Genomic DNA, 23,439 nt, shown 5'->3' with positions numbered 1-23,439 from the left:
CACATGCTTTATATTTCCCAGATATTTACATAGCTTTTGATGTTTATATGCATGGGGGTTGGCTGTTTTAAATATTTAAATTGTTATGAAGTAGATAGCTATCTTTAGTTGTGACTTGCTAATTGAATTGTATGACCAGAATATTTAATGTGGGATAATTTAAACAGTCAGTGCAAGACATGTATGGTAATACAGTAGAAAGGCTGAAAAGGCTGATACATGCCTTTGTTTCCTTCCTCTGGATTCTTTGAGCATGTTTAGTGTAAGCATTTGGGTTTAACAGAAGCCACAAACCATATTCGATAAAACTACTGCAACAAGCTAGTACTGATATCCTGTTGTATGCTGTGTTATTGCTACATTTTTAATATAAAAGGTCGATATTTAGACACTGCCTTTAAAGGAGAACCTGAGGAAAAGATAGCTTGTATTTATGCCAAGTCTTTGCTTTATTTGCTAATAATCGCAATAGAGAGGAGGGGCTTTCATACTATACGAAAGAAAGGAGCATTTCACACTATTGAGTAGCTGCTACTTTTATTCCCAAAGATAACTACAGATTCTTGATTTACGCCCAGGAGTTCCCATCCTAGTTTGCTTGGGTATCACAGACCATGAGATCTCATGTAAGAGAGAGCAAGATTTCATCCTGTCCTCACTTATTCTTGTATCTGATACTACGATGTTACACCAACGTCTTCCCTGTTCTGCAAGTGCAGCCTCATACATCCTGGATCAGTTCAAATCTGTTTCTTCACACACCTGCTGGCATCCTGCGACTCATCAACCTGCATCAGCAGGTGGCTGCTTACTACCTAAAGCCCATGCCTCACACTAGAAATTCAGTGCCATCTCCTGCAAGTCTTTCACAACCTTTCCAGTTACTTCTGCTGCTGAATATATTTTCTGAGCAAGCTGTTGAGTCCTATCAGACTGGAAAAGAATTCTAATTTCACTTCTGATCACTTGAAAAATTTGAATGTATTTTAGGAAAGGTCTTCCACTTCTGAAATATTTCCTCACTATGTCCCATGCAACATCTATATTGCTGTAAATTGGCGGTGTATGCCCTCTGTGTCTGCTGCTTTATGCGCATGGCATCCAGGTAAAGGAGGAGGGACTGCACTTCAAAACTTTCACTATTCTCAGTATTCTCCTCTTCAAGTATCTTTCCAAATTGTCTCTTTCTTTCTTCAAAGGCCTTTGTTTAATCTCACCACTTGTGATTACTTCAGCCTCTTAATCTTTTATGTTCCACTCTGATGTTGGTCCTGCCAGTGGTCTCCAGCTTTGCATTCAGCCCAGGAAATTTCTAGTTTAGATGACAGTGGGTCTCTTGACATTATTTAGGAAAGGGATTTATTCTCAGAAGCTGTTCAGTGTTACTGCAATATAAATGAACAGCTTGTCAAGAACAAGGAATTTTCCTTGTGAATAACCATATTCTTGGGAAATGCTTTATCTCTGACTGCAATGTAGCCTTTTACCTTTTCCCTCCAGTCTCCAAAATCTCTGGGAATTGGATACGGAACAAAATTATAGTATATAAGGACTGCCCTAAAGGGTACTTCTTCATTAAGAAGCTTTATTGCACACGTTCAAACTTTTTTGAGCATAAGTAAACTCACAAAATTAATTTAAGCACATACTTTTTTTTTTTTTCAATATTCCAGTTTTTGGAAAACAAACTCCATCTTTGGGGATGCAGTTATGAAGTACGGAAGGAACCAGAAATGGTCCTCTAATCCTGAGATGAATTTGCACTGCCAGTGTTTGAGGAGAAAAAACTCCTTAGGTAACTCACTCCATCAGTGAGATTCATGTTCATCACTTACCTTAGTTAATTAATTTGTAAAACTCAAGCACACTTAGTCATATCAACAAAGCATAATTTATTTTGCTTTATAAATTCTATTCTATCATCTAGGAAATTCATCTTGCATCTTACCACTGAGGTATGGGAATGACTTGCCTTTTGCATTTTAGTTTAAAAATGACATTTCCTTTCAATCTTAACTTTTAATTTAATTTATAAGTGGAAATAACAGCATCTCATAAAGGTTAAAACTTGTCAGTCTGTAAATTAAATTCAGCTTCATTATTATATTATCTATGAAAGGAGAAATAATTTGCTGTGATTCTTTCTTGCATTGCCATTACTGTAAATATAGTCCGTTGTCTTCATACAGCATCAGATATTTTCACCATTGTCCTGTAATCTGTAAGTCATTTTTCCAGGTGATGTCTATTTTAAAATTATATGCAATTCTCATGATTACATCAATGGTATAGCTACTTTTCTAAATCAACATTTTAAAAGTAAATGGGCCAAAACCACTTTTTAGATCTGTTTTCCAGCGGCATGTGTGCTCACATTTGGACACAAATATTTTCTCAGACTGACAGAGGCTTTGATGTGGTAGAATATATAAATCTATGAAGTTACAATATGAAATGTTTAGGACAGTAACCCAAAAGTGTAGGCTGAAAGTTAAGGGAGAAATGAGTGCATAGATGCAGAGAGGCTTTTCGTCAGCAGTGACTATTAAGAGATCCCTTAGGCCCAAAAAGGACACAGTGCTCCCCAGTCTCATTCACTGTTGAATTTTGGACTCAGGGAAAGCTAACATTCAGATTTCCTTTTTCTGTGTCTTTTTAGAAGTTATTATTTTCTGATGTTTGCCCCAGTGAAAGGGATTTTGTTTCACATTTAAAAATCATACAGTGCTGTTCAATGTGAAAAACTTGGTGCCTTATCTTTGAAGCTTTCCAAGTTTATGCATAATCTGCTGTAATTTAGACTGTCAAAATGGAGATCCTAAGAGGCTATTTCTCTCTAAAACTATTTAACCATTTCTGTTCATCCTACTTGAATTCAAAATCAGTTTAGATAAATTCCTGAGACCATTCTCAGAAATGTTCAGGTCTTAAGGTGAAGGTTAAACTGCATACAGAAAGTTAAAGCACCTTGGGAGCTGCTGTTCACTCCCTTATCTCTTTTCTGCCTTCTTGGCCTTGGATTGAGCTCTCTGGTGCTCCTGGCAAGCTGGAGACAAGTAACAGAAAGGAGGGAATCAAAGCCAGGGCAGGTGGACAGACATCCTCAGAGACAGTCCACTCCTCCTGTGCATCCCCAGGTGCTGGCCTGATTTGAGGTCTGCACTCTCTGCTCTTTGCTTGGAGAGTGAGCTTTCTGGTGTGGTGGTGATTGTAGACAAGAGCTCTGAGAAAACAGGGGTACTGAGCAGTTTCCATCTCCCTGCGTAATTCCTGTCCACATGGATTGACTGTGGCTGCTGCAATTATAAAATATGTTAAATGATTGTCTGTGTGGTATGATCATGACTTACCTAATTCCTGCGCTTAGCAGCGTCAATAAATGAAAATCTCAATTTCTGAATAACTTGGAGCATCTATACTGACCAAATATATATTTTAAAACTAAATCAAAACTTAAGATATTAGATTTCTAGATCATGCTTATTTTTTCCTTCTTCTGACAGGTGAATTGCTTCACATATAGAATGTTTGCTTGTACAAATAATTCTACAAGATAACTCAGAGAAAGGAAAAAGACAAGCTAATGAGACAAAGGTGGTCAGAGCAATAGCTCTGAAGACAAGGAGTGGAAAAGGATTGCCTTATCCAGATTATCCTACATGCTGAATGTGGGCTGTACTGCTGACGCCAAGCTTTTGACATCTTTTAAAATTGTACTGAGAAGTTTAAACCTCTACTGGTATCCTTCTGGGGAACATCTGTCAGTGAAATATGAGCTACCAACCCAAAGTGATGGTGTGTTTTGAACCTGGGAGTCAAGTTAAATTAATGTTACCTCTAAAAGACAAATATAATAATCTTTTCTGTTGCTTGGTTTTTCAATTGAGGCATTTGTTATTTAATTACATTTGACTTGTATGCATAAATAACTTTGCAAGGTTAATATATTATTTTTTAGTAAATATCTGGATATTTGGTCATTTAAAACCAGTCTTTTCTCATAATACCCTTTTACTCTCCTTTCTCCTTCCCCACCTTCAGTTCTCCCTACTGTCCAATGTGTCCTAGGCTATTGTTCAGAGAAGAAGGACATCTGTATATATGCAGATGTCAAGATTAAGCATATAACTCTTAGATTTAAGGCACTGCAAGATTGGCACTCAGCTGATAAAAACAAAGCTTCCAGTTTAGCATTTCAATTCAAATTCAGAAGATATGTTTTGCCTTGTTACACAATTTTATTGCAAATTTTAACAATAGTCATCGAGTTACACCAGCTAAAGGGAGGGAGTACTAATCTTAAACAAAACCAGTATCATGGAACAGTTGAGGTTGGGAGGGACCAGTGAGATCAACTAATCCAACCCCCCTGCTCAGAGCAGCACCAACAGGGTCACTCAGGACCATGTCTAGCTGTGTTTTGAAGATCTCCAAGGACAGAGACTCCACAACCTCTCCAGGTAGTCTGTTCCAGAGTTAGACCACGGATATATATATATATTTTATTATATTTAAACAGAATTTCCTGTTTTTCAATGTGTGCCCATTGCTAAGAGGCAATAAGAAGAATTTGGCTCTGTCATCCATACTCCCCCACACCTCTTCACGTGCTTATACACATTGATGAGAACCCCCTGAGCCTCCTCTTCTCCAGGCTGAACAGTCCCAGCTCTCAGCCTTTCCTCACAGCAGAGATGCTCCAGGCCCTTCATCATTTCATGGCCCTTCACTGGACTGCCCCCAGTCTGTCCATGTCTCTTTGTACTGGGGGGCCCAGCACTGGACACAGCACTCCAGGTGTGGCCCCACCAGCACTGGGCAGAGGGGCAGGATCACCTCCCTCCACCTGCTGGCACCCTTTGCCTAATGTAGCCAGGATACCTCTGGCCCCCTTTGCCACACAGGCATGTTGCTGGCTTGTGTCCAGCCTGCTGTCCTCCTTGACCCACAGGTCCTTTTTTGCAAAGCTGTTTTCCAACCTGTTGCCCATAAAATATCAGGAAGCTGCAGCAGAAGCGATCTCATCATCAGTACCCCAGCTGTGCTCTTTTAACCTGCAAATCCCTCTCCCCTACCAAGAAAAAAAAAGCTGTCATCTCCTCTAGAGAAGCTCTCAGGTGCCCTTCATCACTTCACAGCAGCCGACTGCCAGCTGCTGCCCTCGCAGCTGCTGGGGCAGAGGTGACGGTGCAGTCATCTTCCCTGCTGTATTGCCTTTCCCTGCACTCCCTCTGCCCCCCTCCATGAGCTCAGCCAGGAGGGCTTTGTCACTGTGTGACCTCACAAATCCTGTACACCTTCACAGGCACTAAAGCTGCTCAAAAAGAATGACACCATTATGAGCAAATGCACTGGGCTTGCAGCCAGCTGTTGGGTGGTGATGCCAGGGCTGCCCTGTGCCAGCTCCACCACAGGGCCCAGCAGGGCCCAGCAGCCAAGATGGCGGCGCCTCACCTCAGGGACAGCAAGGGGAGGCATCTTTGTACCCTGTGTTTTCAACTAGAAAGTAATAGTAATAGTATTTTTGTGGAATTAAAAAAGCAATAGTATTTTTGTGGAATGATGGATAGCAGGGAAAAAAATGTATTCTGTACTAGTTTGCTTAACAATGCAATAATAATAATAATAATAATAACAATAACAACAATAATAATAACAATGCAATAATTTGCTTAATAATGCAATAATGTAATATGCTTTGGTATTTCATCAAGTTGTATTTATGAACTTTTTTTTTCCCTGTTAAATTTCTCCAGACAAAAGCATTCTTTTAAGCTGCTCGTACACAATGTGAAGCGGAAGAACTCTATATGCCCGGTAAGTTAGTGGTCTCTTTTGGAAAACTTTAATCAATGATTTCTACTCCCCATTAGAATTTGCTCTCTGCATTTTTTAGAATATCATTTAATGACTCATGTTTTTTCAGATCTGTATAAGGCCTGAGTTTTCCTTAGACGTGAACCCCACAGATCCTTACTTTCTCTCTTCAGTGGATATCCTGTCTAGAAAGCTAAATATTTGGCCAAAATAGCGAGTAATTATGTAGGCTTTTGAATAAGCTGTGCTACTTGAGTAGCTATGAAGAGTAATCCCCCATCTTTCTCTGTGACCTGCATTGCTATTCAGGAATGCAGAGGTACCAACTTCAGTGATTCTTATGGTGTGTAATAACTGATCAGGCTAACACCACTTTCTCTCCCAGGCTTTTTAAATAATTGGATATTTACATTTATATCATGCTATCATTTTTGTTTTTTTTGCCTCTTCTGGGAAATAAACCAGAAGTTGAAGACAATGGTAACAGGTAACCTATGGAGGATAAATGGCTTTCTGTTTACAAACAGAACATAAATGCTAATTTTGAGCCTTGGATATGTTTTTGGCAAAGTGGGTTAACTCAAATGCTATTTTGTTTTTCTTTACTTGGAATATCTAAACAATTTAATCCAGTCCTTCATAACTGTTGAACAATACCTGGAAGAAGCCTAATAAACATAGAAATACTTCAAATATTTTGGGGAATAACAGTGTTAATTTTAGAAAATATTTTGGGCCAACTCTATAGCAGATGCTATTGTGAAAAAAATCATCAATATAAATTGTGTTCTCCAAGGGGAAAAGAAACATAAACATGAGTTTATTTTTAAAATGTGCTATATCTATGGCAATCTGGTGCCACCTTTAACTATTGGAGGTTTAGGAAGGAAGATATAGGTGATTACTACTAAAGTTCTGTGTGGAAAATTGCCCATTTCTGGGCTGCATTTCCATTATTTAAGTTGTGAACTTTTTGTGAACTTTCAAACATGTTTGGTTTTTTTGTGTGTGTATTTGTAAGTTTGTAGTATCTTATTCTGATTTGGCATATTTGCATATAGCATAAGGAGTACCATGTGGCTTTTTCTTCAGATTGTTGGGGTTCTAGTGATCAAGTGATCATTGGACTTCTAGTTTATATTATGTACTTCAGTAACTAGCACCTGTGCCCCATTGATACTGAATTAATGACCTTAGATGTACAGCTGATAGAAAAAAATGCTTAGTTTCACAAATATAAGTCTCTGTAGAATGCTGTATTGAATAAAAAAATGTGTAAAGGAGATGAAGTGGACATGTGAAACCCTTGGCACAGGGCTGGTATTTTTATTTGTGAAATATCACACAACTTAATAGCCAGGTATAATTTCATGGTAGAGACTGAGAGCACTCCACATGCATGCATGCCCCTGACTGGAAGTCTGAGAAAATTTACATCCCACTTGTGAGCTAAAATGTACGTCCTGCATTGTTTGTTGTTTAAGGCTAGGAAGCTTTGCAGTCCTCTACTTGCCAGATGCTACAGGCAGACAATATTGGTATCTGGATACACTAAGGGTAAATGTGTTGCATAGTGAAAGTCTAAAACAATGAAACAAGATGTTATTGTAATTTTTTTTTTCTCCTAGTTAAGGATGTATTCTATATTTTCCCCTAGGAAATCTCCTTGTAGATTTTTTTCTTCCTCATCTTCTGTTTTGTGGTGTTGATTTCATGATAGCTGCAATTTTATGATTGTCCCATTGTCACTAATGTTTGCTGACAGTTATGTTTTTTCAAATGTAATAGTGTATGGTTGCAAATAAGGCAATGTCTTTCCAATATTTTCTCTTAATCTTGTGATACCTAGTGACCTACATGTATAAGCAATTTGCTTTTTATTCATACATGCCTCGCTCCCAGTGTTGTGGGGTAAGAGCACTGATCCTGCTGTTCTGATGATATTTGATAACTATATAACCTGACTTTGTGGCCCTGCTGAATCCTTTGTATCAGGAAGATTGAACTTCTTGTTTTGCTCTTTCTTTCACTCATTATAGAATTGATGCTCTTGCCCATGCCTTCCACCTTCTTGTCTCCTTCCTGCTAATTTGTTTTGGTCCCATTGTTCATATTCATGTATTTTCCTTCTCCATAGCCCTAACTCCAGAACTTCCAGTTTCCTTTCAGCTCCTGACTACGAGCCTCACATATATAAAATAAATTTTCTCATCCTTTTTACAAAAAATAAAGGCATGTTTCTTTTTTTATTAACGTAACCAAAAAAAGCAGAAAAAAATCCTGTTCTCAGACCAGACTACTTCTTTCTGTTGTTCTTTCCATTATTTCCATTGCTCACCCACCACAAAGATACTGTTCCTTTTACTTTTTTCTTCCCCCGCTTTTCCTGTGCAGGATGCCAAGCACAAAGGAAGGAAGGAGAAGGAAAAGAAATAATAATAATAATAATAAATTTCTTGGTAACGCTGGCACCTCCCTTCCAGAATGTTTGACTGAGTAAGACAACTTCTTTGCAGAAGTGATAAAAAAAAAACCAAACTTCAAAGAGAGTTATGTACACACAGATCTGAATTAACGACAAGTCTTATGTCTCAGTTTAAACCTGTAATAAGTTACACTGAAGTTATAGGAACTGTCCATATGTACAAATTTTGGATAAAATTCACTCCTTGAATTTAGGGTCCGAGTTCTCTTCACTATTGTATAATTCTTTTTGAAGTAAAACAATGCTCTTTGTAAATTAGAAAATGAAAGAACCCAAGAAGGAAATTTAGCAGCAACAATGAGTACTTTATATCTTCCCCCTCACCCCCCACCCACTTCTCCCTTCCCTTACATTTGGCAGGATCCTTCAGGAATGGAAAACATACCTTAACATTAACCACCATACATGACGTGATTTCTCAAAATTTTTGATGTTAGTAATGTGTGAGCCAAACTTTTAAAGGTCCTTAAACTCATGCATGCATACAGCATTCATGTTCACCTTCCCAATGTTTGTCTTTGTGTTTTTAATGAACCAACAATGCAGACAAGATGCTGCAAGGAGCAAAATGGTTGTACATATAAGATTATTCTTTCTTACATGCCCTAGCTTATGTGAAACTGAAGAACTTCAAAAATGTGGCCTTGAAGGATATTTTTAAAGCAGCTATTCAACTTGGACCCAGTTGTATGCACATAATTATATACATACATGGCCTGATGGTTATCTGGCACAGCTTTTATTGCCAAGGAACACATTCCATTATTCATAACGCACACAAGTCTACTATGCCTACTTGTTTGGATTAATGTTGCTGCAGTGCTTGAGAGCCCATGTCATGGGTGATGAGCTGTTGCATTAGGCTTGGCACAAGTGGAGGACAAGATGTTCCCTGCTCCCATGAGCTGATTCAGTGATCACTGCGAAGAGAGACTGATCAGAAACAAGCTAATGGGAGGAAGAAATGCAATTCTGGTTAGGACATATGCCAGGGCTGATTTTTGGGTAAGGTGGGCAAACTAACTTAGCTTGCATGTATAAGATGTATTTATGTGGAAGTACTCCAAGAGTACTACCGTCTCTGAGCACAAGCCAAAGGGTACAAATTGAGCTTAAGTTTTGCATCTTTTGGTTAAGAAAAACGAAAACTTCCAAGAGGCACCATTAAGCGTCTTTTTCTCTTGAGGATGGACAATTAAAAGCTTAAGGAATTACTTCTCCATTTAATATGTGGACTTCTGTCTTCACTGGTTGTTCTGACAATTCATGTGAAGGACAAAATGTCTTTATTTGTGTGAAGACTTAACAGAATATGGATTAATTATTTCTCCTAGGCATTTGAGGATTAGGATGATTCCCATTTCCTGTATAGAAAAGTAATAATACAACATGGTCTCTAACCCCAGTTTTCACACAGGATTATTTGAAGGTGTGGGTTATGACAGAAACCTCACTGTGTTCACCTTAGCCTCCCTGTTGAACATTTCTTTCACATTTTCACATTTCGAGCTTTTCTAATGCTCTCGTTCCCAGTCCTTTCCAGCACAGGATTTATGAGATCATGGGCTGAGCTGAAGTTTTAAATTCCATAGTGAAAATGTTAATGCATGGAATGGAGAGAATATTTGGCAGACTGGCTTTTTAAGGTAACAGCATGAACAGTGATACTTGCACAAAAATATCACAAACAGAATTATGCGTAAGTTGGGGGGGCGGGGTGACAGTAGCTGGGTAGAAAGGGGAGTGTTACTCTAATTTCCTCTGATTGTCAGCAATAAAAAAAACAACCTGTTGAGGAGCTTTGTTTTCAACAGGAAAATTTTAACTTCTCTGGTTTCCTGTATGAGGTAAGCCCAAGCATGTAGATTTGGGATAATACAAATGAATCTCATGTTTTCTTTTCTTTTCTTTTTTTTTTCTTTCTTTTTTGTACCACTGCTCAGAACCCCGTTGAGAGGTGCTTCTAGAGGCAAGCAGAAGAGCCCTCACTGTCCTTATGACCAAATCCATTGCTTCAGGCTGATGATGACAATCAGATGTTAGACCAACTTAATCATTGAGATCTGCTCTGATTCTGCTCCGTTCCTTCCTGTGTTGTTTTTTTTGAAATGAATGCTCAGCCATCCATTGTGCCATGTTCGGTTTAAACTTGCACAGACCGTAGCAGTTGGTCCCCAGCTCTGTGTGAATTTTTGCCTCGCATTTAATGAATGGCATTGACCTGTGTGTTGGGTTTATGTGGCGGGGTTTTGGTACTGAGTTGAGTCTGTTTTGCCCATGAAGGTAATTGTTCAGAGATCTCCTTGTCTCTGTCCCGACCCATGGGCTTTTCCACTTTATTTTCTCCCCCCGTCGTGCTGAGGAAGGGGAGTGAGAGCAGCTGGATGGGGGTCTCACAGACAGTCAAACTTGATCCATTTGGATGCCTGATAACATACTATTTCTCTCCACTACACCTCAGGCTATGGAGCTTTTTCACAAATATCTGCTAACTGTAATGCTTTCAATTCAGATTGATGACAATACAGTGTTTAAGAGGTTATTCATATTGTAAACCCAAACCTTTATCTTAGTAATAAAAGTCTTTCATAATATTTTAATCTATGCCACCAAGGAAACTTGCAGGAAAATTCCCTGTGTGTAAAATGTTTGTGGTTTAGATGTTTCTATCTGTCAGTGTGTGAGTTACAGTGTTAAATGAAACATGAAGTTTTTTTGGTTTTTTTTACTTCTGTGATCAGATTGTTGTAGCTTAAACTTGATATCTTCATCAGACTTGAGACATTATCTCAGGTGAACATATGGATAGCTAAAAGGTTTCAGTGCTACTGTACAATAAGGATGAAGAGTGAAGACGCACTAATGCTTAAGTCTTTGGAGTATTTGTGTTAAGTGATGAGGGAAGGTACATTCAGGAAAAGTAAGCTATTGTTGGTGGCTTCAGAACCTCTGTGGGCAACCTGTTCCGCTCCTTCATTGTTGTCACATACAATTTAAAGTTTTCTTGTTAAAGGTTTTAATGTCCATTGCCTCTTATCCTCCCACTGCACGACAGTGAAGCATGACTGTCTTCTCAATGTCCTCCTCATAGGTATTGGAAAACTGCTGCTAGATCTCTTCAACACCTTCTTTTTTCCAGGCTGAAAAATTCTGGTTCCTCAGCCCTCACTATAGCCCCCAGCCACTGAACTCTCTGCAGATTATTGATGTGCATCCACGGGCCCAAAATCAGAAACAGCTTTCTAGATGAAATCTTACAATTGCTGAGCAGAGGGGAATAACTCCTGCCCTTGATGTCCTGGCCATGACCCTGTGAGTACAGCCCAGGGCACTGCTGCTGTCCCTGCAGCTGGTGCACACCGCTGGCCCATGCTGAGCTCATGTCTGCCAAGGCCCTCAGCTCCCTTCCTGCAGAGCTGCTCCCAGCCAGGTGGGCACCAGCCTCTGTCCTTGCTCACTGCCCAGGGGCTGCGCTTGGCAGTTACCCTTGTCTTAGTGCGGTGAAGTCAAATTTGAATAGTCTCCTTGTATAATTTGCATGCAATTGCTATATAAATCCTGTAACATTTGCTAATCATGCCATCGCGACCGTATGTGGTTAAAATGCTCTGTGTTGAAACTACAGAGATTTTACAGTGCCATTTTAGCTATAACTTAAGTGTCACATAATTCACATGGACCAATCTTTAAAATCCAGATCCAAAAGCTTAAAAAGAAACTAGGTAGGATGCAGAAAAGTGAGATCGTGAGGTGAGATTGAATGTTGAAATGCAGATCCAGATTGGCAGCTGACAGTACCCAAGGTCCAGGCAAATGCAAACAATACACATGGAAAGCAAAAGGAGATGGAATTATATTCTTTGCCCAGGGTTCCTTTTTGCCTATGTGTTGTCAGACTTTTGATTAAAGAGAATATCTTTCTTGGGCACAATATATCAGTATTCCTTGCTTGTCTTTTACATTAGCCTAAGGTGCATCAAGCCACAGAAAAGCTGTGAGGAGGGCCGGTGAAGTTCTGTAGAATCTGTCATAGACATGACTATAGATTCATCTCTTTCAAAACATTTTCTAGGACTTTTTTTTTCTTTCATCAGTCTCCAGATCATATTAAACAGGATCAAATAGAGAAAGCAGAAACACACAGTATCTACTTTCTACAAAGCAGACTGTATTTATTTGTTTAAGTGAGACAGAATCTCAGTGTCTTCAGTCTTTCTTATAGGCAGATTTAAGCAAATCATCCAGGCAGCTAGCCAGGCAGAGTGTGCATTTTTAGGCACTGACTCAAAGACAGTGTCAAGACATATTAAGCTGAGTGCCTAGGAATAATATATATGAGATTAAAAAAAAGAATACTGAAAGATCATCTTGCGACAGTTGTGGCTGACTATATGAAACAGGAAGAAGCGAGATTGAATTGTAAGTCATGAAAGGGCAATCAAAAATGTTTTGAAATACTAAGCTAATCCAGCATCCAGGACTCAATGCCATCTGATCAGTAGTTCTCAGAATCTAGTCTACAAAGAAGCTGATGCAAACTACCTCCTTCCCAGAAAAAAAAAAAAAAAAAAAAAAAAAGGGAAGTAGTTTCTTAATTATTTACTTGCATTGAAAACTTGCTTAAATATTTGTACATCTTAGTAGCAGATAGCTTTATATTACTAGGATGGAGCAACTACATTGATTTCCCCCTTTTTCTTTGGCATATGTATGCACTGATACACTTTAATCAGCTGACCCACAATGTATTTCATTTATTGGATGCATAAATGATTTTTTGTTCTTAACCTTGAGCACTGAGATGGGAGCACTTCTTCCTTAACCTCGAGAAAAGCAACAATTATAGGTAAACTTTAACAGTTTTCATGACAAGATGAAATATTTTTTCCTTTTCCTACTCAGCACATTGTCACTAATATTCCAGAATAACACAGTGCTTATACCAGCCAAATGTATCAACATACTTTGAAAGATGTACTAGGATTTACAAAAGTCAGTCTCAGTAGATGGTGCTGTTGTGTCTTAAACTACTTTCTAGGATGCAATGCAAATAATGCCCTCACAGCAAAGGTTCTGCCTCTGGGGTGATTACAGACAGTCTTAGAGAAGTTTTGTTCAATTAAGAATGGGCAGAAATGATTTGTCGAAGTTTTATGTAGCTGTAAAGCCTGTACAAAAGAAAAAAAGCTGTGGAGCAGGTTGTGCAGTCAAGGATGAAACGGACTATGTGCAGGATAAATCAACTGTACTACTGAGTCAGGAAATAAAACTTTAAATTGTCTACTGAATAATTAGTGTTTATGACCTTTAATTACCTGTACAAGGATATGACTGTGCCTTATTGTACATTGCACTTCTCCTCAGTCTATCTGACAACTCTAGAACAGGTTAAATGAAAAAGGAAATTGCACAGAAGGGTTCTGTTAGTAAATGCATGAAAAGAGCATTGTGCTAGACTGGATCATTCCACAGTCACCTCAGTACCTGACACGTAGGAGTCAGAACAGCAGATTTTCTTCAGACCTGAAGAAAAGGCCTGAAAGCATGTGTATGTGTAAACATGAGATTTTATTTGGTTTTATTAGCTTCTCATGGAAGTATTTCCTCCCTTGGATCTTGGGGTTTCAATAGTGCAACAACTAGTGGTATAGCCCGAGATTTGTTCTGGTCACTTCTGTTATGTTCCCCAAAGCTATTTTTGGCTTTTGCACAGTAGATAGCAATTCCTGGATCCCAATTCTGCTGAGCCAGCTGGGCTCTTACAGCCTATTTACAGTTGGGAGCTATACTGTGAGAGACTGAGGACAGTAAAAAATATAGGCACTTTCAGGATAGTGGGAGGCAAGGCAGCCCTAAGACACTGGTAAATTAGGGCAGCATTAACTTACAGCCCAGGTCTGGGCCAGTCTTAATCATGTAAGTAGCCTACGCGATGGATAAACTGAAGGGATTTAGTCTGTTTAATGCATAGCATCATCTTTTTTAAACAAATCGATGTAATTAAAGTAGCAGACTGCTGCCCCACAACATGCTCCCAGATGGCAGTACAATCTTCAGGCCTTGTTTTTGTAGGCAATCTCTGAAGCAAAAGAAGTCGAGTTGCTGTGGAGACTCAGTGCAGGATGGGGGGAGAGACAGGTTGACAGATCTCAGGCTCAGAGACAAAAGCATCCATTTTGTTGAAACCCTCCTGGACACAGGCTTTCCATCCTGGGGAGTGGATAAAGCCTAGCTGAGCCAGGCTGTCATATATACTTGGTTTACCTGTCAAGAGAATAAAATCGTTAATTTTATATCACATCTTCCTGGCTGCCACCCCCTGCCATGAAATCCTCTTTTTGCTATGCGCTAGTAAATGTAATCAATTTCTTATTTTTTTTTTTTTTAAAGGCCAAAGGAGGTGGCTGTGTTTCACAGAGAAGACTTCACTGAAAACCTTGGACCTTGTTGGTAACCTCAAAATGTAAGCAGAATTTCCTGTTGTGATAAATAAGAATTTGCAGTGGAAAAGTGATGACATGAGATGATGTTTTGCTCTTATTGCATATCTAGCATATCATTTATTCCTATAAAACCACAAACAAATTTAGAGATTGTGGCAGGAGAAGTATATGGGCATACAATCATGGTATTAACCTGAACACTTTATTTCTTAAGTAGCTTACATTTTTATGCAGAAAAACTGCTTTACAACCTGTTATGATGAAGATTAACTTGTTTAATGTTTAGCTTCATTCCCGGTAGAGCAGTGACTGCAGTTTAGTCTGAGAGAAATGCAAGAGCATTTTAAGTGCTTTGACTTGATTTGAATATTGTTGATGATGAGGGACAGGCTCTTGAAAAGGAGTCCAAACAATCAGCTGTTTACATAGTACTTAATTCACTTTCATGAACTGCCATCTCATTATCTGTACATGCACAAGACCATTCCAGTCTTCTCAAAAGTGGTCTTAGGAGCCTGAATTCCAGCCTCTAAGCTCTATAAAACATGTTCAACTAAGTGGCTGCTGAAATGAGACTAGCCACAAACATTGCAGAATCTATAAATAGATGATCAAATCTGAGTCTGTGTATAGCAAGTCTCAAAGCCTCACAGTAGACTCTGGGCTGTGTTACATCCACAAGTCTTATAGGAAGCCCAGTGACATAAAGCATGGTTTGCAGGCAAACCAAGTTTGCAGATACTTGGAGCCATTGGCAAAGCTGGCAATGCTCATTTTTTCTGATTAATAGGTTGTTTTCAGTAAGACTATGCATCTGTCAAATATCTAAAACTGATCACCTCAGACAAGGAGCCACTCTTCCATCTATAAGCAATGATTCCCTGTGCCCAACAGTGGCTTTCTAGAGGGATGCTTTGCTCTTTGGGTCCGTGCATGCCATTCTAGCTCATACCTATACTTGTGATTGTCCCCCTCAACCACAGACACAGGAAATGATAAGGACAGATGAAATCTCTCAGGTTCATTTTCATTTCTGTTCACCAAGTGTAGCATGGACTTCTTCCTCCATTTACATCTCTGGAATGCTAGGGTATTTCTGCAGAGTCCTGGGCTTTTTGACAGACACTGGTATGTCCCGTGCTGGTGCACTCTATTAGGGACCAACCCCATCAAATGCCAGATGCAGGCAATCTCACCCACAGCAGTTACTCTGCCTGGGGGTTGTGACCTCAAAGAGACAATCAGGAGGAACCTACAAGAGATTATGCTGCCATTAGGAGCTGACAGTTGCACTATAGGAAAGATTAGGTTACTACTGTCAAATATATTGTTTGCGATATCAGCAGTGGTGGTCTGAGCCCTTCTCTGGTACTTCCCACAGGATGCTTTTGTCTTCTAACCAGGCCTAGTGGCACTTTTTCTGAGGCAGGAGCCCCAAACATCCTATGACAGTTCTTGTTTTCTACGTAAGGAAAAAACAAGGCTGGAATACCTTATGAATTTCAGCTGAATCAATTGATTAACCTATGAAACATTTCCTTAGGATGTTGCATTTATTGGGCAGTTATGTTCAGCATGTGTTGCACTGTTGCTGCTCTGATGGCTGTGGTGAGAAGATGGTGAAGGTCAGTGCTCTCATGAATGTCCCCTGTGATCACTGAGGACTGGAACCAGCAACTAGACCTGTTTCACGACTGTGCTTTTGACTTACCTATCAGGATTTAAGCATGTGTGGTTATTTAAAAGCCTAAGGAATTCTCGTGTGAGGAAAGCAGCAGCATTGAAGTATTTTAACTTTAATTCCAAACCATTTAACTGAAATTAACAGTTTGGTACCGTGCAACTGCTCCTTTCTGTCTCTTTCCCAGAGAAGAGATGAGTAAAAGGAGGGAGAAGAGAAGAAAAGGAACAAGTGTACCCAAGAGGTGAGGGAATCATCTATTTTAAAAAACTGAGACATATATTCATACAGTACTTTCAAAAATCACTGATGCTTACAAAACTAAATACATGTTCACATCAGGACACTCCCTTTTTGTCTTGTTCATTTTTCAAAGCAGGTCTGCTGTGCTATCCATTTCTAAAAGGAGCAGCCTGGCTATTACTGACTTTTGGCAGCCAAAGAGAGGAGTTTTTTGACTTGAAAAAAAAAAAAAAAAAAACAGGGGAGGTGGGGGTTACAAAGCTAGGTTTCTCTCTTGAGCAAGTTGAATCTGTTGGGGCAGTGGATAAAGTCATTTAACTTCTGATGTTTCTTCTGTGCTTACCACAGGGAGGCAGCTGTTGAGTCTGCCTGGCCATGCTATCCCTATGGCATAGCCTGGCGTTCTCAGGTGTGATCTCCTTAGACCCCAGCAGGTGATCTATTTTGGTGGCTGATCCATGACAGGCTGCTGGGCAGGGAGATGATTTAAATCCTGCATTGAAGTGAAGGTATAATTCAGGCCATATGTCAGGGCTGTGGGTGTAGAAGCAGGTGGGTGAGGGAACATGGTTGAAGTGGAGAAATAAGCACTGAGTCAGCAGCAGAGATGATTGAAATTTATCCAAAACATATTGCCTAAGATTTTGGTAGCACCTCCAGTATTACTAATGAGGCGGCTGAGAGGTTTGGAGCTGCAGTGACTGGCAGCTGCACTCTCAGAAAGGGACATGGGGAGACCTTCTCATCTGTCAGGATGTCATTATTTGCAATGGAGTCTGACAGCTCTAAAGTTACGTGTGTATAAATCAGTCAGGCAGAAGAGGAAGCAAACAGTAATTTTATTTTGCAGTGGCACAGGGGAAGAGGAGTCAGCCGCATAGCCTCTGCTGCTGCTGCCGTATGCTGAGCAAGCAGATACCATTCCCAAGCCCCTTCTGTCCCCCTTCCTGCTTGCCTCACACTTCTAGGGCTCTAGAGGCATTGGAGCCTTCCTCCTCAGAGCTGCCCTCATCTTCCTTCCTCTGGCTCCTGAGAGGCTGAGGCAGCCAGCAGCGCTTACCTGTCCTATTTCTGTGGGGTTCAGATTGTGACCACATTAATCTCTTACGTAGGCACAGTTGTGGTAGCTCATTGCTTCCACTCCTCTCCTTCCAGTCCTAGAAAAGGCTTGCGGGGAGGAATCACACTGGCCTTTAAACTTGGAGTTTAGATGCAAGAACAAGATAACTTTTTTAGAAACAAAATGAGTCCCAGAAAACTAGCCAGGGGAGCACTGGGAGTTGGAACTGGGGTTACCAGGATCTCATGACAGGCCCTACTGCCAACATCTTCACTTGGGTGTCAGCTGGACCCAAAAGCAGACTTGGTTTGTTTTACATTTCTTTAATCAGACCTGGAAGAAATAATCCAGATATGTATCAACCTCTAAATGTTTTTTCTCATTCACAGCTTGTGAGTGATCTGGATTCTGGTTTCTTGTTTGGATTCAAATACTGTAGTGAATTAGACATGCCATAAACTGTATGGTTTTTCTGAGTTGACTGATTCAGTTTACTTATCTGACAATATATGATACTTGTGCCAGGTCTTTAACCTTGGTTTCAAGGCAGCAGTTTCTAGCTACAGGGAGAGGTTAAATAATACCTTCTCAGAAATTAGGCAGGATCTGAAATCTTTTTTTAGGGGACGAATGTGATGTAGGGAAATACAAGCGATGGTAGCAGAGAATTATTTTGGTATATACAATTACCAAGCTAGGAATAGCTTCTCCTAACACTATCCTTCCAGTAGTATTGAAAGTTTTTGAATGAAGCACTGCAGAAGATGTCAGGGGAGCAGAAATATGCTTGATTTCTGAATGTTTCTGTAACATGGACCTGTTGATTCCCTCTGCAGGTTGGCTTAAGGTGAGGTACAGCTTAGTAAGGCAATTGACTTCAACTCATAGATACACTTAAGAAGTTTCAGATTGCTGTCTGTGGACAGAAAGCATGACTCTCCTATGTGGTAAAAAGAAAAAGCTAGAAAAAATAATTAGGTGCTATCTTCAGCAATAATTCTATAAAGCATAACCTCTAGGATTTTGTGGATAGGCATCGTGAGAAGAAAACAACTCTTCTGGTTGACAACCTCAGAAGATGTGGAGGTGTAGAAAGTATTCTTATTTTCCATAAACTTACCCAGGAAGAAAGAGCTTGCAGTTATATGCTCTCTCTCCTTAGGCACCTTAAGGACTGTAGAAGACCACCTGAGTTGCTGCAGAAGATGTCATTTACGTCAGCTTATTCTGACTGGGTAAACCTTCAAGTTTTATTTTATATATGTAAAAGCTTGTTGGCTGAGGACTAAACTGAAAATTAACCCCTTGCATTGCACTTCCCTACTTTGCCCAAATACCAGAGGGCAGAGAAACCTGAAAAAAGAAGTATTCTGTCTCCATTCCAGGCAGTGAGGGGAACACAAGTGGGACCAATGGGCAAGCCTAAAATATATTGGGTCTGCATGCCTTGTTATGCTTGAGAGGAGTTTCTGTTCAGAAGGGAGCAGGGAAAAGCTGTAGCAGTATGCAGCGCTCCAGGCCAGATAGCCCTGTCTGTGCCTGAGGTGAGCACATCCCCTGGCATGTTGGAGTTGCTTCCAGTGTTGAGTTGCAAAGGTTGAAGTGGAAAGAGAAAAGAAAGGGACATGAGATTTTTTTTTTAAGTGCTCAGCAAGCTCTGGCAGAGAAAAAAATTCATACGAGTTTCCTGGGAGCAGAGAAACGAAAGCAGCTGGTGAAGAATCACCTTTAGGGAGATTCCTGACAGGCTGTGTTTAGCTCTCCATGTTATCTGCACTTTTTAAAGAGCTGAAAAAACAAGCCTCCATGCAGAGAAGCATGGAAGCTATCACCATTGTTAGAAAGAGGGGTGCATTGATGCATGACCGGCAGAGGGAGGAAAAGTTTATGGCAGATAGTGGGACCAGCTTCAGGAAAATATCATGGCTACTGAGGTGACAGTGGACCTTGCTACTTGCCCAGAATCAACAGTCGTCGATGGTGACAAAAGGCTACTGACAGAAGCAGATGGCAACCCTTTGGCTTTAGCAGTTCATCATCAACAGAAAAAAAAGTAAACTGTTCAGGCATTTCCCCCCTTCCCCAGTGGAAGGTCAAGCCAGTGTTCTTTAAAAATCTCCTTTGAAAGTAAGCCTCATCCTCATTGCTGTTGGTTGCATTCTGGCAAGAGGGACACACACACATGTAAATTTGCAGTAGTGTCCAAGAATTCACGTGTCAAAACTCTCTCGCTGCACTGGTGAAAGGGGGAAGCTTGCAGTGCATGTTAAGTCCATAATGAGAGAGGTGTGTGTGTGTGGGCGGAGAGGGGCATACTTGAGGAAATTGCAAAATATTTGTTAAGAATGCTTATGAAATGTTTCAATCAGAACCAGTTACACACCAGCAATTCCCAGCCATATCCAACCCTTCCTGTAGCACTGTTCGCTGTTTTCTTCTCTCTCCCATCTTGATAGCAAACCCCAGAATATTGTTGCTGCCTCTGCCTTCCTCCACTGCTGTCATTTGAGGAAGTGCCAGTGGAAAGAGTTAGATAACCAGCCAAGCAAAGCATATTAGTTTGGTCTCTCATCTCTAATGCTGGCATTCAGGCAAGAGAGGCTATTTTAATTGGGAACCGCTATTGCAGATAAAACTATATTTTTTTCCTGGAAAGTTGTAGTGTTAAATTTGAAATTAACAGTAAGATTTATTAAATTTAACCTGGACCCAAATTTAACTTTCTATCACTCAGCAGAGGCTTCCACAAAACAGAAGTGTATATATGAGCTAGACCATGGGATATGTCAATCTCAGCTATTCATTTTTTAGGATGTTTTAGGAGGGCAGCGTGTTTGGAAAGTGAAAGGCGAGAAACACCCTGATTTTACAAGTGCTAAGTTAACCAAAGAATGCCTGGTACATTTGAGTTTTGGATACTAAAGCTTACTGAATATCAGGCCTGTAGAGTACACCAGTATGTCTACATTACTAGCAGTATCAAATGAAAAAGTCTAGAGTTGCTATTCTCTTGCCCTTTTTTTTTTTTTCATTCCATTATTTCATTGCAGATGATTAAAACCTACTGACAGTAACTCCTCCCCCCTTTTTTATTAATTCATGATGAACTCTGTTTTCTGGCTGACATCAGTACCCTGTCATGGTTCAAAACTCTTCCAGTGTTTGTTTGGCTTGTTGCTTGCTTGCATAAAAAAGTGTTTATATCAGGATTTTTGGAAAGCAACTAAATGTAAAGTTGTGGGGCAGGGGAAAAGTTTTGTTTTGTTTCTACAGAACTCAAACTTTGAGATATTTACATTGTCTGGTATGTGATTTTTTAGGAGAAAATAATGCAAATTGTTCTGGTCTGTTCTTTCTATTTGTTCTTTTGTTATACCTGTAACACAGTAACAATCTAAATAGGATGTGGTGTTTTGTGCACATGCTGTGATCAGATGTCTGTTAGATTTGCCAGAGGGTGCAATATCTTTGAGAAAACTCTCAAATATTCTTCTGTGATCCACTTTTGTTTTCCCGCTTCCCCTGAGTTTCATGCATATCTCACAGTCACCTGCTGCTGTATGCAAGTCTTCTCTGATTACTAGGTTTGACCTTAAGGATCCCTTTTTTAAAGTGTCTGTACCTGAAGTGGTCTCTCACACCTGTAAGAGTTTAATCCTGGAAGCATCCTACATGAGGGGTTATCTCTCACGCCAGTGCCCAGCATTTGAGAATTCTAGCTATTCGACAAAAATCTTTCTATGGGATTAAGGATGGCTTCCCTATTTTGTGAACACCAGGAAGCATTACAAAAAATAAAGAATACAGCTATGTACAAGCCCAGAGACAAATCTAAATCTAACCTTTCCCTATAATTGCGTATGTTTGCTTAAGCTTCTAGTGTTACCAAGGACGTCAAATGTCAAACTGGTAATATTTCTCAGTACAGAGCAAGGGAATATAGTTCTTGTCAGAGACAGGTGCAAAACTTTAAGACATAAAATGATGATTTTCACTTACATACTGTTCCTGGTCCCAAAGAGGAGGTTATTTTCTACCAAAAAAAAAAAAACCACAAAAAAAAACACTGCTTATTGGCAGTTCCATCTGTTAAAGTATGTACACTCTACAGTGGTGTTTGCATATACTAAGAAGTGACTGCATATATTATTAACTTACACTAATCATGTGCAGTCCAAGAAAGGTTCCAGCAAGCCAACGGAAACTGTGGTTATGATGATCCATGACTTACTGCTATGATTTACATTTCGGTCTATTGCACATAGTGCCTAACGAGGCTTCGCTTGAAGAAATGATATTCTGAATAACACTGTTTGTAAATCAGAGTTTTTTGCTTCATATAGCATGTAAGAGTTTGGTTTCTAGAAGGAAAAAATGGATAACGGTAAGTTCTGCCTAGTTTATAGCACAGTTCTCCTTTCTTGAGTATACCCTCAAAATGGTTGAGCATCCGAATTCCCTTGGATATGGTGTTGTTTGACACCTAAGTAAACGGAACTTGCTCACTGGATAGCCAACTTAATTTAGAATGCATTATTTACTATCAAACTATCTGCCACATGTTGAGGTTGGTATTTGGCTGCATAGGTAACTAGAAAATTTTGACTTTCAGGTCTTCAGAGATTCTCCTTCTGAGATGTTCCTGTAAACAGTTACTTTCATACTTGGGTTTTCAAACAAAGGGCCAAATGTACTTCATTGAACATCTATCTTCTTTATTCTTTCTTCGCTTAATGGAATGCTATCCCTGTTTTACTGTGTCCAGCTGGCACATCCTCAGCATGCTGATTTCATTTAAGAAATCACTACCCATTGTAGAAGCCAGATGTAGCTGAATAGCAGTGCTTTGCTCATCCTATCACTCTCCTGGCTGAACTGTTCAAAGGGCCAAAATAGTGCAGTGAGCACTCCTGTAGAAGTGAGAGAAGATATGAAGTGCTGTATCTGTGATGTGCCTGAGAACAGGATTATGCTTTGACAGGGCATCTGTCATCCCATGGCTCTAGGATTTGAGATGTCTCTTCAAACTTATTGTTATTGCAGTTCGATTAAGCTGTGGCAAATTCCAAGCCAGTAGCAAACTGAACAGGCTTGCAGGCAGCCTCACTGCCCAGCCTCAAACTTTCAGGTACAAATTTGTAACCAAGGTGCAGACTTTCTTCCTCCAGGCTACAGAGAGCTTCCTTTAAAAATGCTGAGCAGCCACTGATATTGTGATGAATCCCATAAACTTATTTTGTAGTTTCAAACTGCAATGCTTGCAACCTAGGCCTGATAGAAAAAATATGTTGAGAGAACTACCACTTGCAGTAGATACGCCACTGTGATTTACAAAAAGTGTTCACATTGACCTAGGAAAAGAAATATGGAAGGGAAGGGTGATTGTCACCAGATTACAGCAACTTGATTGCTATATTGTCCTATTTATCCCTTGCCTACCTCTCCTTTCATAAGTATGCTTTCTGGCAGCTTTCTGTACTTCTGTTTTATTGGGAAGTATATATAATTGGATGCATGTAATTTAAATTAGAAGGAGGATAGCTGAAAAGAAAACAAGTGATAACTGTAAAGATAAATCAGTCTCAGGTAAGACTTCCACAGGAGAAACTTTGCTCTGTGTATACAATGACAGTCATTAACTATCTTCCATTCAGAAAGCATCTGACACTTAAAGAGTGTAGAAGAAATAATGGCTACAGGCTGGAGCTCT

General features: G+C 39.8%; 1 protein-coding gene across 1 annotated transcript in view; it reads left to right on the top strand.

Moving 5' to 3' along the window:
- LOC310893737 (uncharacterized protein) overlaps positions 1–23,439 on the top strand; it is a 115,014-nt gene that overhangs the window by 85,446 nt on the left and 6,129 nt on the right. Inside the window, exons 5-9 of the mRNA XM_083823098.1 lie at positions 3,504–3,795; positions 5,757–5,817; positions 14,693–14,765; positions 16,614–16,670; positions 18,892–18,964. Of these exons, the coding sequence (XP_083679224.1) occupies positions 5,811–5,817; positions 14,693–14,765; positions 16,614–16,670; positions 18,892–18,964 (210 nt within the window). The 5' untranslated portion in view covers positions 3,504–3,795; positions 5,757–5,810. The remainder of the gene's footprint in view (positions 1–3,503; positions 3,796–5,756; positions 5,818–14,692; positions 14,766–16,613; positions 16,671–18,891; positions 18,965–23,439) is intronic.

Source organism: Anser anser (genome assembly GCF_964211835.1).
Source record: "Anser anser genome assembly, chromosome: 2".
NCBI lineage: Eukaryota > Metazoa > Chordata > Aves > Anseriformes > Anatidae > Anser > Anser anser.
Note: the sequence above shows the minus strand (reverse complement) of the source record. Positions and strands in the feature narration are given on the sequence as shown.